The sequence below is a fragment of the Eubalaena glacialis genome, chromosome 14, assembly GCF_028564815.1.
Source record: "Eubalaena glacialis isolate mEubGla1 chromosome 14, mEubGla1.1.hap2.+ XY, whole genome shotgun sequence".
Taxonomy (NCBI): domain Eukaryota; kingdom Metazoa; phylum Chordata; class Mammalia; order Artiodactyla; family Balaenidae; genus Eubalaena; species Eubalaena glacialis.
In genome coordinates this window covers 11,258,002-11,271,345 of record NC_083729.1, presented here as the reverse complement: position 1 = coordinate 11,271,345, position 13,344 = coordinate 11,258,002, and the positions used below count along the sequence as shown (strand labels likewise).

Genomic DNA, 13,344 nt, shown 5'->3' with positions numbered 1-13,344 from the left:
ACACACACACTACAGAGTAGATACAGTTTACCTCTGTTTTACTTGGGAGGAAACTAGGGCTTTGAGAGTTTAGGAAAATAAATTCCAGTCCTATATCCATCCATCGGGATCCTATGCAGCCATTAAAGTAGCGACGTTGTAGATGAATATCTGATACTTGGAAAGATTTTATGAATAGATGGTGAAGTGAGTGAAACAGGTACCAAACACTAAATCAGGGTGGTCCCATGTGTGCATTTTGTACAGACACAGACACACACGCATAGGAAAAGGTGTGGAAAGACACAAGCAGAATCATGCCAGCGCTTTGATGCGCTTCCTTTCCTTCTCACTCACAAAGTTGCCCTTGTGGTTCCAGGGTGTGAAGGAGCTGTGCTCGCTGCTGCTACACCAGGCCCTGCTGCTCCCATCTCTGAAGCTTCTCCTCGAGAGCCGAGACGAGCATCTGCACGCCATGGCCCTGGACCACGTCACCGCCGTTGCTAAGGTGCTCCCTGCGGAATTTCTTTCTTATGTTTCAGAGAAACGAATTAGCATTGCCATTCTCAACAAGAACAACCGTGATTTACTCAGGACTGTTTTATCTCCACTCTGACCACAATAGCTGTTTCTGTTTGTCTAAGCAGTAGATATTTGTTTATCTTACAAACATTCACTAAGCTCTTCCCATGAACCACACTCTGGGTTTAGGTGCCGAGAATACAAATCCAGACCATGAAGCATTTTCTCTAGAGGAGCAGTGTATTAGTCTCTTTAAGAAAATGTCAAAGCAGCCTGGGGCTAGTGGACTAGTCCTTGCCACTTGAAATCTTGGTGGAGGAGCTCCTAGCATCAAGCAGGTTTTCTGTGCCTGCATGTGTTTGGTTATCTACTAATTAAAAGTGAGAAAGAGTCGTGTTTCCTGGCACCATCGGAAATCTCAAGCTCGTGTTTCCTCTGGCGGCCGACACCACCACTGAAGCCCCTCCTGGCTTGAGGAATGGGGGGCTAGTGTCAAGGCTGGAGAGTCCTCCCTCAAGGCTGTTGCCTTGTTATCATGATTAAGGAAGAAACTTTCACGTCCCTTTTTAAATGTTACACTTTAGGATTAGATAGCTCACGGCTGTGTTTAATGAATTTGCGTTGTATGATCCTGACTGAAACCCTTCTGCAGGGCGATCGTTCCTTCATTTGAAGCGTGTAAGTGTGTGCTTTAACAAAAATATAAGAGGATGTCTTCTAGGGACCAGAGAGGGCAGAAGGACCCTGGAGCAGTGGTGCAGTGAAGAGAGTGATGACAAGATGCATGGATGTACGATTTTGTTAATGACGAAGGATGCAGAAAGCAGAACATAATTGCATTTGGAAACAGTAATAATGAACAAAATGAGAAAAATCTAGTGCCTTTATTCATTTAGATGTATTTTCAAAATAATGTAAAGTTTCTGTAAAGATTTTGTGTTGATAAAAATGTCCTTCGTTATCACTGGTAGTTGAGCATAACAAGGGCCTTTCTAGAAACTAGACTGAAGTAGGGAATTGAGGGGACTTGTCCAGTGGTAACCTCCCTGTCTCTCTGTGCTGAAATATAAGTTGCATAATGTTGGGAATTTACAAGAAACTAAGAACTGCAGTGAGATTTTTTTTTTTCTTAGCTGATTTTTAATTGCAAATCCAAGACATCAGGAAGAAGGGAAAACTGGAGAAAATCAGGCTGCATACTTTCAGTGTCTTTTTTCCCTCACCACCCTTGTAACGTATTCATATCTCTGCTCAGGTCTTCCCACTAAAACTTGCCATGGGCCTCTTTGAGCATAAAACAGTGATGTATTAAACATTGCCGTTCCCTGTTCATCCTGTGTAGGGTATTCCTGACACACTCCTGAATCCCATAGGCGAGCGTGTCAGTTTCCATTTGAAAGATTCTTTATCTCAAATGCATCAGAACCACAACTAGAAGGGGGGCTCCCTAACTGTGAACCAGCCCTGCTGCCTGCCACACACCCCTGCATACACGCATGTGCACATGCACACGGGCACACACCATCAAAATAAGAAATCAAATGGGAATGTTGCATCACCCAAGTCATTTTTAATTGGCACTAGTTTCCCTCCATAACACTCTGATCTGCACGTTTGACGTGCAGCACTGTGCTAAAAGTCTGTGGGTGGTTCGCCTAGGGTTGTGATGAGAACACCCAAAACCTCTGTGGCCTTTAGGTGCGAAAATCAAAGCCAGAGGTGTAAATTGCTGCGGTGAGTCACTTACCTACCACTGAGACCCTTACTTTTAGGAATTCAGTAATGACACTGACTTGTAACTTCTCCGCACTAAGTCGAGTACTCACATTAGGCTGGCCCATCTGTGACCTTCAGGTGTGTTCATGGAAGCTTTTGCATCCTCTAGAGAGATGAAGTGTTGCAGATTTTTCCAGTTTTTAAACATTTTTTAACTTTTTATTTTGAGATAATTTTAAGCTCACATTCGGTTGTAGAGAATAACAGCAAGATTTTTTGTACCCTTCACCGAGTTTCCCCAAGCGGTAACATCTTGCATGACTATAGTATAATTATCACCAAGACGTTGACAGTGATACAATCTCTGGACCTTATTTGGATTGCACAGTTTTACGTGCCCTCGTGTGTGTGTGTCTGTGCGTAAAGTTCTATGCAGTATTGTCACCTGGGGATTCATGTGACTACAGTGAGGATCCAGAGCTGCTCCATCACAAGGATCCCCCAGGCCACCCCTTATAGCCACAGCCACCCCCTCCCGCCCCCACCCACCCAGCAGCCAGTGGCAGCTGCTAAGCTGTTCTCCATCTCTGTAATTTTGTCATTTCAAGAGTGCGATATAAATGAAAAGAAATTACTATAATTTATCATTGCTCTCCCAGCACCATTAAAAAGTCATGTTATACTTTTCTAAGGGAAGAGTTTCATTGGGCCTTTTTGCAGGGCTCCTGTCAAGCTATTTTAAATCATACTTGGTATTACAGTGAAAAATATGAGATGTTGGCTTTCTTTTTTTGTGTTTATTTTGCTATTCACTCTGTCCATTACTGGGGGGCCCTGAGTTCATCAGTAACTTGTTTCTGCCCTTTTGGTTGTTGATGGTAATCCCTGTTGACATTAAAAACAAAAACAAAAACAAAAACGAAAAACATCTGTCAAAGGAACTCCCCTGATGGGCAATTGTTCCTGCACAGTGCGGGGATCCAGGCAGAAAAACGCCTCCACTTGCTTGCTGATAGCTTGTATTATTCCGCTATTTGTTATAAGATACTGACAGCTTTATAGGTGTTTACATTTAAAAGGATGGTACTTAATGCTGATGCCAGAGAATATACCAGCTTCTCCTCCAATAGTGGTGCTCACTTCTTTCTCTAAGCTTTTTCTGAAATTGCAAGCCTCTGGTAAATGGCCAACAGCCTCTTTCCTAGGCCAGAAATAGAAAGGCCTTCTTAGAGATTATGTCGCTGATGAATAATTAAAACCCTGGTGTGGTCCTGCCTGCCGGATCACCCTCTCCATCAGCCTTGGTGAGATTTAGAGCTCACCTTCAAAACCTTCCTCTCTCCAAGAAGTATATTCATTGCTGGTGGGTTTGAATCTCATCTCTGGGATACTTTCTACCAGGTGGAAGTCTCTTGACTCATTCCATCAAAGTAAGCAGATGTGTATTTACAATAGTTTCATAGACTGAAACATTTCCCGATTCATAATTCCAGATGTGTGGTGGCTTCTGCTCTTCACGGCTTCGTCCTTTTTAGTACTGCTCGGTGCCTCTGCCCCGACGCCACATCGCAGGGGCTGTCCTGGACCACGTGCCTATTAAAAGAATCATTCATGGAAGGGTTTAAGACCTTTGGCACCTAATTAAGTGTTTCTCCCTGATGCTACTAATAACTATCTTCCAGTACCAACTGTGCCAGGTGTTATAATAGGAACATCCTGACCGTCCCTTTTTAATAATCCTCTGGAAAGATACCTTTCTGGTTTCGCAGATGAAAACACTGAGACTCAGAGGTCATACGGCTAGTAAGTAACCTGACCTGAAATTGAAACCCTGGATCCAGCGTTCAGAGCCTGTACTTGACCACGCCGCTTCTTTTGACCTAACTGAGTGGGCTCTCTGATATTGGAAAAGGGTTATCTCCACAGAGAAGTGAACTTGCTGAAAGCATCTTGAACCATATAATATCAGCACTGAAAAGAGTAGCGCAGAGCTAGTTCGACAGCTTGCCCGGTATAGGGTTTCCTTTTTCAAATCCGCTAAGTCACTGGGCCCTGGTCCAGCCCGGCTAGGGGTGGGGAGCCGACCACTCGCTGGGCGCTCTGTGCTGTGCTTTGAAAGCCCTCGTAAGAGAGCACCTCTGGAATGAAGCCTGCAGCCTCTATCTTGAACATGTGGATCTCAGTTCTGCCCGGTGCAACTGCTTCCACAACACAGTCCTTCATGGTTTTAATAAATGTGATTCTTATCTCCTTTAATTTTGCCATGAAGGCACTGGAACCTACCAACATTACTCACAGTGACCAGTGTCTAGGTTGGAGGGAGAGCTTTAAAGATTCTCAGAAAAGCATGCTTGGATGAACATGTTTACAGTCAACCCTTGAACAGCACAGGGCTTAATCCACGTGTAAGTTAGGCTTGGCCCTCTGTATCCTCTGAATCCACATCTGAGGTTCCTCCACATCCATGGATTCAATCAACGAGGGACTGTGCAGTGCTGTAGTATTTCCTACTGAAAAAAAATCCGCGTGTAAGTGGCCCCGCACAGTTCAGACCCACGTTGTTCAAAGGCCAACATGTATATAAAACCGGGAAACCTTCCTTTCTTTGTTCCCCCTTTAACTCAATCTAGATTTCCAGCAAGGACCTCCCTGGTGAGCATCTGTCCCCGCTGTAGCCCTCCCGTGATACTGCCTTCTCGTGTTGAAGTCAGGCTTACACATGTCCCTCCTGGCCTCGGCATGCTGTGATAACAGGGACCTTGGGCTGGGCTCCTAACAACCCTGTTTGGTGTCTGCAAAGCCCTTCTTTTCTTTTGGCCCTTATGTCAGCTGATTTTCTTCTAAGCGTATCCAAACCAGGTTAGGCTGAAGCGATCCAGTCATGCAAAGAAGGATCAAATGAGTGTTTTCCTGTATCTCTTACAGATACCAATTGACATTAAACTGACGTATTTTTTTTAACATCTTTATTGGAGTATAATTGCTTTACAATGGTGTGTTAGTTTCTGCTGTATAACAAAGTGAATCAGCTATATGTATACAGATATCCCCGTATCCCCTCCCTCTTGCATCTCCCTCCCACCCTCCCTATGCCACCCCTCTAGGTGGTCACAAAGCACCGAGCTGATCTCCTTGTGCTCTGCGGCTGCTTCCCGCTAGCTATCTATTTTACATTAGGTATGGTATATATGTCCATGCCACTCTCTCACTTCGTCCCAGCTTACCCTTCCCCCTCCCCGTGTCCTCAAGTCCATTCTCTACGAAACTGACCTATTTTTACAATCACTGTTCTTTTGTCTCTTTTAGTACCAGGCTCTTTTTCTTAGAATTTTGGGCATATCTACTTATTTCTAAATACCATTTTAACTTGTACATACCTAGACATGTTGCTTTCACCCATCTTCCTTCATCCTCACCTGGTAGTTGGTCTTCTCAGTGAAGGAAGCTCTGCAACAGAATATCTCCCAATAGTCTCAGCTGGTTGCCTCTAGCGACAGGCAGCTGACTCCCTATGGGCTAACCTATTAGATTTCTAGACAGCTCTGATGGGTGGCTGCCTTACTTAGTGTGAACAGACGTATAAAGTACCATTGTGCATAGGCTGGTACTGTGTGCTGGAGTGAGGAATGGGTAGGACATTTGTAAAGATGAAATAAAATACCGTCTCTCTGTGTAGAGGAATTATCTCATCAGGAGATTGACATATGAAATAATAACACAAGGAATTAAGCAAAGTAGAAAGGGGGCAAGTACAGAGTTTGGAACTAGCCAAACTCAGGGCCCCAGAATGGGTCATAGAGGTGACCAAGCTTGAATCTTCAAAGATTCTCTCCCATTGTCCTAATTTTGGATTGAGAAGAGGTATGTATACTACTAAATCCCATGCCAGGAATAGGGCTGATGGTGTGCTGAGAAATGGAGCCTGAATGTCATGCAAATAAATGGAGAAAACAAAAAGTTACCTGCAGGCATTTTTCTTATTCCAAGTATACACTTCTGTTGCCCTTTTACTTTTCTGCACTTGTAGTTGATATATTTAATAACTTTTATTAGTAATAGTATATGTAGCAGTGAGACAAATATCCTTCCCTAAAGTAAACAGTGAAATAATATTAAATAATCTTCTTTAAAGTAATTGAAATGAGGTCCTGCATGCGTTAGGCTAGTAGGATTTCAGCTTCTCTCCTTACTGTAATTACTCTGAGCTTCGTATAGATTCATAAAATCAAAGATTTAATTCAGAGAAGGTTCATTACCTATTGTTGAAACAGGAATTAAGCAGTTAACATTTTAATGGCTTGGAAGACAGTAGTGCTTTGTGCTTTAATAAGTTTTTTTCCCCAAGATCTGCAAAGTTTCATTTATTCTCAAAAATTAATCACCGAACCAAAAAAAAAAAATCACTGACAGAGAAGGCAAGCCTTTACTCATTGTATGATATATGTAAGGCCTTCTTGTTCTATGCTTTATTCCTGATTTGTTTGACTGTAATAACTCCAGCCATTTACTGAACTTGAACTCTACACCAGGCATTGTGCTAGGCAGTTAAAAACATAGATTATCTCAACCCCTGTCTGTTGTCTGTATTTCACATGTGGAAACTGGGGCCTGGAGAGATTATCCTTAACAAGGTCATACATCTATGTAGCTAAAAAGCCAGGATTGGAAATTGGTCTCTCACCCAAAAGCCTGTCTGCTTTCTCTTCACAAGACGACTACTTCGCACTCTAATTCAAAGTTATTTGATCAGAGGAATTAAATCAACTAATCCTCCTGGACTTCTCACATATTTATTTCAAACATCCAACTGACTCCAGAAATGACCGAATGTATTTTCTTCCTCAAGCCCTTAAAGCACCAATCCAGCCAATGTCAGGGATGCATGATTTTCCCCAGACCATATACCAAAGTGATTCCCGACCAATTAAAAAGTTAAGATATTTTTAAAATCAGAAAATTATATATATGTATATGTATATATACACACACACACACACAAACATACACATACATGCATACATATCAGATCCTTCAAGCAAGTATAGCTTCTAAGCTTTAAAGCAATAGGAAAAGAATCATAAAGGAACAGATCCTTTCCTGATGATATAAAAGTGTAAAACTTCTACAAGACAACAAATAACCAAAACAGAATTGCAAACAACAGATTAGAATGTCCATTACATCAATAACTAAAATCAAATTTAATGTTTAAGTTATACAAAGAACTCCTTCACATGTGGAAAATGATGTTGAAACTCGAGTTAATGAGCAAAGGATCTGATCCTTCCCACAAGAAAAAAATAAAAATGACAGGAAATGTATGGAAAGAATTTTCTTGCAAATAAACAAATTGAAATAAAATCATCTTTGAGGTCCCTATGCATATCTCCTAAATTAGCAACATGAGTTTCTTTTCAAAATAATAACATCCAAAGCTGAGAAGTTTGCAGTGGAACTGACACACTTTCCCCCTGATAGCACCGCTGTGAGCTGGACGGCCCACGTCACTGGGTGACTGCACTGCTCTCACATCCTCAGCCAAAAATTGTTTCAGACGCTTTGCCCCATGTATTAGTCTGCTCAGGCCGCCATAACAAAGTACCACAGACTGCGCAACTTACACGCTAGAAATTTGTTTTCTTGCAATCCTGGAGGCCCGGAGTCCAAGATCAAGGTGTCAGCGGGATTGATTTCTTCTGAGGCCTCTCTCCTTGACTTGTAGATGGTTGCTTTCCCCCTGTGTCCGCATGTGGCTGCCTCTGGGTTTATGTGTGTGTGTCATCTTCTCTTCTTATAAAGACACCAATGAAACTGGATTAGGATTCACCCAAATGACTCATTAAACCTTATTTACCTCTTTAAAGGCCCTGTCTCCAAATACAGTCACATTCTCATGTATTGAGGGTTAGGACGTCAACATATGAATTTGGGGGGATACATGTCATCCCATAAGACCCCAGTTATCCCTCTCCTAATAATTTATTTTAAGGAGATAATTCAAATAAAGAAAGGATGTGTGTAAAAACCATTCACTTGTAGTGTTTCAATAATATCAAATGATTATAAATAGCTATTTATAGCAGGGGAAGTTAAATAACTTGTTCAATAGACTACTTCGCAGCCATTAAACTTTTTAGGAATGAAAACTGTGTGAAAATAGTTTTTAAAAATTCTCAACATATGAGAAAAGTAGGTACAAATGTCACAGGATTGATTGTGAAAATATATTGGCATATGGATAATTACTAGAGAGAAAAGGTGGATAAAATAATTTTCTTGTGGTGATCCTGATACAGAAGACTTCTTTCTTTTTTAAAACTATTTCCATTTTTTTCTTTTTATTTCAAAAAGAAAAATCAAGCAGGTTAGAATGAGTAATTCTAACTGGTAAGACAGGTGTAGGCTTCTGTGGTAGGTAGTACCAGATGATTAGTAGCTTAAGTTAGGATTTTAGTCAAAAACAAGAAAAACGAAGACCAGCTGAGGCTTGACAATTAACGTAGCAGCTCCACGATGTCGCGATGATGCCAGGAGCTCTGCTGTGCTGAGGAGGACTCAGGCTGGCCTTGGTGGCCCTGAGGCAGGCGGCTTGGTGTGTGGGGAGGAGGGGCTTTGGCTGCCTGTGACCTTGGCAATCCTTTCCTTCTCTGACCCTCAGGCTTCTCTTCGTTAAAACACAGTTGTTGGGATGGGTCCTTAGAAAGACATTCTCTTCCTTTCTGTATTCTTTCATTCTCTGTTTTGTCCCAAGTATGTACAGAATAAATGTCTATGCAGTGTTTTCCTTGCACATGACAATTATAAAGTATACTCTGGCCATTCTGTACATCTTGCAAAGAGCCAGAATCAGGTAGAAGGCCAGAGAAAGGAAGCAACGTCAGCCCCTTCATTTTCCCAGCACTTGATTGTGAGGGGCTAAACCAGAATTTCCCCCACGCCCTCCCCTGGCCACGGCCCAGGCTCAGTGGAGGTCCGCAGTCTCTGCCTCTGCCTCTCTCTAGGGAACCTCTGAGCGGGCCAGGACCACAGGGGAAACATCGGAGTTCACTTCCGTGACTTCAGCCTTAGGCTTCCTCAGCCAGGAGAGTAGACGGAGAGCTCTTGGAGGGTGGACACCCACCCTGCCTTAGGACACGGGCAGTTATCCGAAAGGCACATCCAGCGGGAAACCAATTTTCAGGATGTCATTGCGCTGGAGAGAAGCAAACAGAAGAGGAGATCAGAGCAGCCGCAGCTGCTGGCATTGACAGAACCCCTGTCGCCTCCTCGAGCTGGAAAAATCCATCATTCCCTTTCTAGGAGCCTTTCAGGCCCCCAGAGGGAGGGTTTGCGAGTCAACAGAAAGAATAATAAAGGTGTCCTAGCCTTGAAGACTTATTCAGGGCAGCAAAGAAAGTATCACCCTGCACTGTTTGGACGCTGAGACTTTCATGCACGTATTTTATCAAACATTTGCCTGTAGCACCCTGGCACACACTCTGTTCTCTCCTGGAGGGTTAGGTGGAAGGATTCTTTATTTTTAACAGTGAACCAAACTAACAACATGCACAGTCACTCAGCTGCCATTCGTGCGCGTGTGTGTTTGTGTGCGCGCTCACACGAGCGTGTGTCGAGGCTGCGGTGTACCGTGAAAGGATGCGAGCTTCGGAGTTCCTCATTCCTGACGTATTCATTCCACGGATCTTGCTGAGCTCCTCCCATGAGGCCCACGCTCTTCTGGGCCTGGAGCTGCAGGGTGAACAGAGGACACACCATCTCTGCTCTGGAGGAGCTCGTAGTCTGGGTCGGGGGGGAACAAACAGTAAACGCACGGAATAGTCCGAGCTGAGGGCTCCTGGGCAGCTCGCCGTGGAGCAGCCTTTTGATGCTTGACACATGGCTCTGGCCTCACTGAGCCTCAGTTTATGCGTCTGTCAAATGAGATCAGAACTGTCTTAAAGGGACGTTTTAAGGCTTACAGAGAAGGTGCCTCAGTGGCACGTGAGGGCCTCTCGGGAAGTGGCAGGCACCGGGATGGGGTTCAGGTCCTGGTTCCCGACTCTGGAGCAGAAGAGAAAGGAGGGAAAGAAGACATGCAGACCCTTCGTAAGCAGCCCCCAGTGGGGAGGAAGGAAAGCTCTTCCGCCACTTTCAGCAGCAGAAAAGCTGGTCTTGTACCAGTTGCCTTTGCCACCACCTCTAAAAACGAAAACAAACAAAAAGTGGGAAATCGAGTTCAACCTCAGTGTCTTCCTGAATCAGAGGTGGGTGAGCGGAATGTAACTGCTGATGCAATGAGAGGCTGAGGAAAAGACGCCCAGAGTTTGCAGGACTCTCCAGTTCTGAGTCTAGAATCTCGTTCGATCGCGCACGTGTGCACTTTACAAAAATGTGACAGGGTTCAGCGAGGTAGGTTCATTCAGCCATTTAACGAGTGCGAATTAAACTGGATGCTGAAATGGAAGGGCGCCAGCCCCCCGTGCCCTCAAGAAGCTCCCAGGGTGGTAGGAAGGCAGCCAGACCAAGCACCATAATACAGCCCAGAGAGGCGTGTGTACGGCGTCCTGGAGTGTGGGGCAAGGGGGGTCAGCTTGGCCAGGAGATCTAGGGGAAATGTCACCAAGAAGATGGCACTGGAGCTGACATCTTTGTGGGGTTTTGAAGGATCACCAGTTGGTAGGAAAGATAGCCGCCGTCTGGTAGTGGGCAGTAACTTATATTCTCAGAACTTCTTTTGTTTTAATCCTCACAGCCAGTCGACACCCTTGACCTTCTTGTCTCCAGTAGCCTTTCCTCCTTGTCACAGAGCACTCACGCCATGTACAGTGACGTAGTAGAGTTGGTCCAAACATGAGATAATTGGCTTTGAAATGCCACATTATTTCTGTGGTTACTACACCCAAAACTATTAAAAGTGCGCAGTGACATGAAGAAGAAGCTGTCGTGAAGCTGTTTTATGACACCCCAATGTAAATGAGAAGCTCTGAATTTTGGTCTGTGATTCGTGTTGACTTGATTCCTTATGAAAATATGGACAATAATAAAACAGAAAAATATAAGCTAAGTGTCAAAGCCATGGAAAACCATGCATAGGCTAAGAAGATAAGACCAGGGAGAAAGTACAGAAAATGTGCAACTGAAAGAGCACAGAAAACTTGTTTTACAAAGGTGAGTTTGGTGCTAAGCTTTCTAGAGGCTTAAGCAAGAACAGCTTTTAAACGCCTCCTGTCGGTTATCCTAGTTACAACAGTGGGGTTGATGGATGTACTTTCTCAGTGGAGTAGAAAAAGGGTTTTCTTGTTCCGAAAAGAATTTTTTTCACAGGGATCTACATAAAGGAGAGGTTTGAGGTTAAAGAATATGGACCATGGTGAAGCACAAATGAAATGGTAAATGTGGTTGTTAACAAGCTCGAGCTTTGAAGTCATGACTGACCTAAATTCAGACTCTGGCTCCACAGTTTACCAACCACGATGTTAAGCGAAATTCTTACCCATCAGTTTCCTAATCTGTGAAGTCAGGAGGTTCAAGTGCTGGCTTCACAGGGCGGACCGAGAGGACCCAGTGAAGGAGGACATGTCCGGCGTTTAGCACACCTTCTGACACTCGATGTGGGAGCCGCCACCGTGATCCCAGGGGGTCTTGGTACGTGGCCATGTCTTACGTGAAAAGGAGACCGGGTCTGTCATCCCGTGTGTGTGACGCCAGAGACGCTCGTGCCCTGTGTGTGCTTCTCGGAGCAGGCGCTGTTAGCCAGGGTAAAGGGGTTTCTGATGACAAAGGCAGAAGGGCAGCGCCCAGCACACCCGCGGGGCTGTGTCTGTGTCTGCTGGTGGGGAGTCAGCAACGCCCGCCCCTCACGTCTGCCTGTCTTACTTCTTGCAGGTGAATGATTCAAACTGCGACCGAGAACTTCTCTCCCTGCTCCTGGACGCCAAGCTGCTGGTGAAGTGCGTCTCCACTCCCTTCTACCCACGTCTCGTCGAGCACCTCTTGGCCAGCCCCCAGCAAGGGCGCTGGGATGCGGAGGAGCTGGCCAGACACCTGCGGGCCGCCGGCCACGAGGCCGAAGCCGGGTCACTCCTCCTGGCCGCGCGGGGCACCCATCGGGCCCTGAGGACCTTCAGCACAGCCCTGGGTGCAGCGCAGCACTGGGTGTGAGCACGCCCGCCCGTGGCCACCGCCGTCACCGGTCTCAGCTCCCTGGGGGAAGAGCCTCCAGAGCCCAGTGCTGTTTCCAGAGGCAGCATGTGTACCTGTCAGCTGTCCTCAGTGGTTTCAGCGAATTGCAAATAAAGCTGTATATAAGTGGTGAGCAAGCTGCCTTTTTTTTTTTTTTTTTTTTTTTACTTTTTTTTCTTGCTTACAGCGACTGGTTAACATACTTTCCTACTAAGAGAGACTGGACTCTTCTTATTTATTTATTTATTTTGTGAACCGCCTCTTCTGATAGAATACAATTAATACAGTGTCTAAAACTGCAGTTCAGGCCATGGGCTGTGGTGGTGGTGGAAGGGGAGAGCATGTGGAATGGCCAGTGGCTGGAGCACGTCCTGGACGGAGGAAGGACGGACCTGGAGTCACGTCTCAGGATAGTTATGGGACTTAGGGCAAAGTACTCCCTCTCGGAGCCTTAGTCTGTCCTGTAGAAAATGAGAGTTGTGTTATTTATCTCACAGGTTGCTGTGTGTCACGTGTGGCTCTGCCAGATACTTAGCAGGGGCCCAGGAAATGTTACCTCTTCCCCCGCTTCACTCATGCAGATGAATTGTGATTTGAAGGCCACAGGTAGATGATCAATACCAGCACACGAGGGCTGCCTATTGATTAGGGGCCTCCAAACCTATCAGCATCTCCATAGACAGCTGACAGGTTTGCATGTCTGTAGAACCTCTGTAACCGGGGGGTGGACTGACAGAGCCAGCCAGGATTGGCTGTCGGGGAGTCACTGAGTAACACACAGCCAATCATAACAGGGGTGTGGATAGCAACACGCTTGGGAAAACCAACACAGAAGGGGAATTCCCTGCACAGGACCGTAAGGACCCCGATGCATAACTCGCTGGCACTTGCTCCCAGAAGCACTGGCTGCAGAAGTGTGTGCTTGAAGGTGAAGGTTCTTGGCTGGAAGTCCTGGGCTTAGCTCTC

At 45.1% G+C, this 13,344-nt stretch overlaps 1 protein-coding gene across 3 annotated transcripts in view; it reads left to right on the top strand.

Annotated features, from left to right (window-relative positions):
- Positions 1 to 12,505, top strand: part of NBAS (NBAS subunit of NRZ tethering complex) — a 344,585-nt gene extending 332,080 nt beyond the window's left edge. For all 3 annotated transcript variants that reach the window (XM_061168818.1, XM_061168819.1, XM_061168817.1), the window contains 2 exons: positions 359 to 487; positions 12,082 to 12,505. In XM_061168818.1, the coding sequence (XP_061024801.1) occupies positions 359 to 487; positions 12,082 to 12,357 (405 nt within the window). In that variant the 3' untranslated portion in view covers positions 12,358 to 12,505. The remainder of the gene's footprint in view (positions 1 to 358; positions 488 to 12,081) is intronic.
- Positions 12,506 to 13,344: the final 839 nt, after the last annotated feature.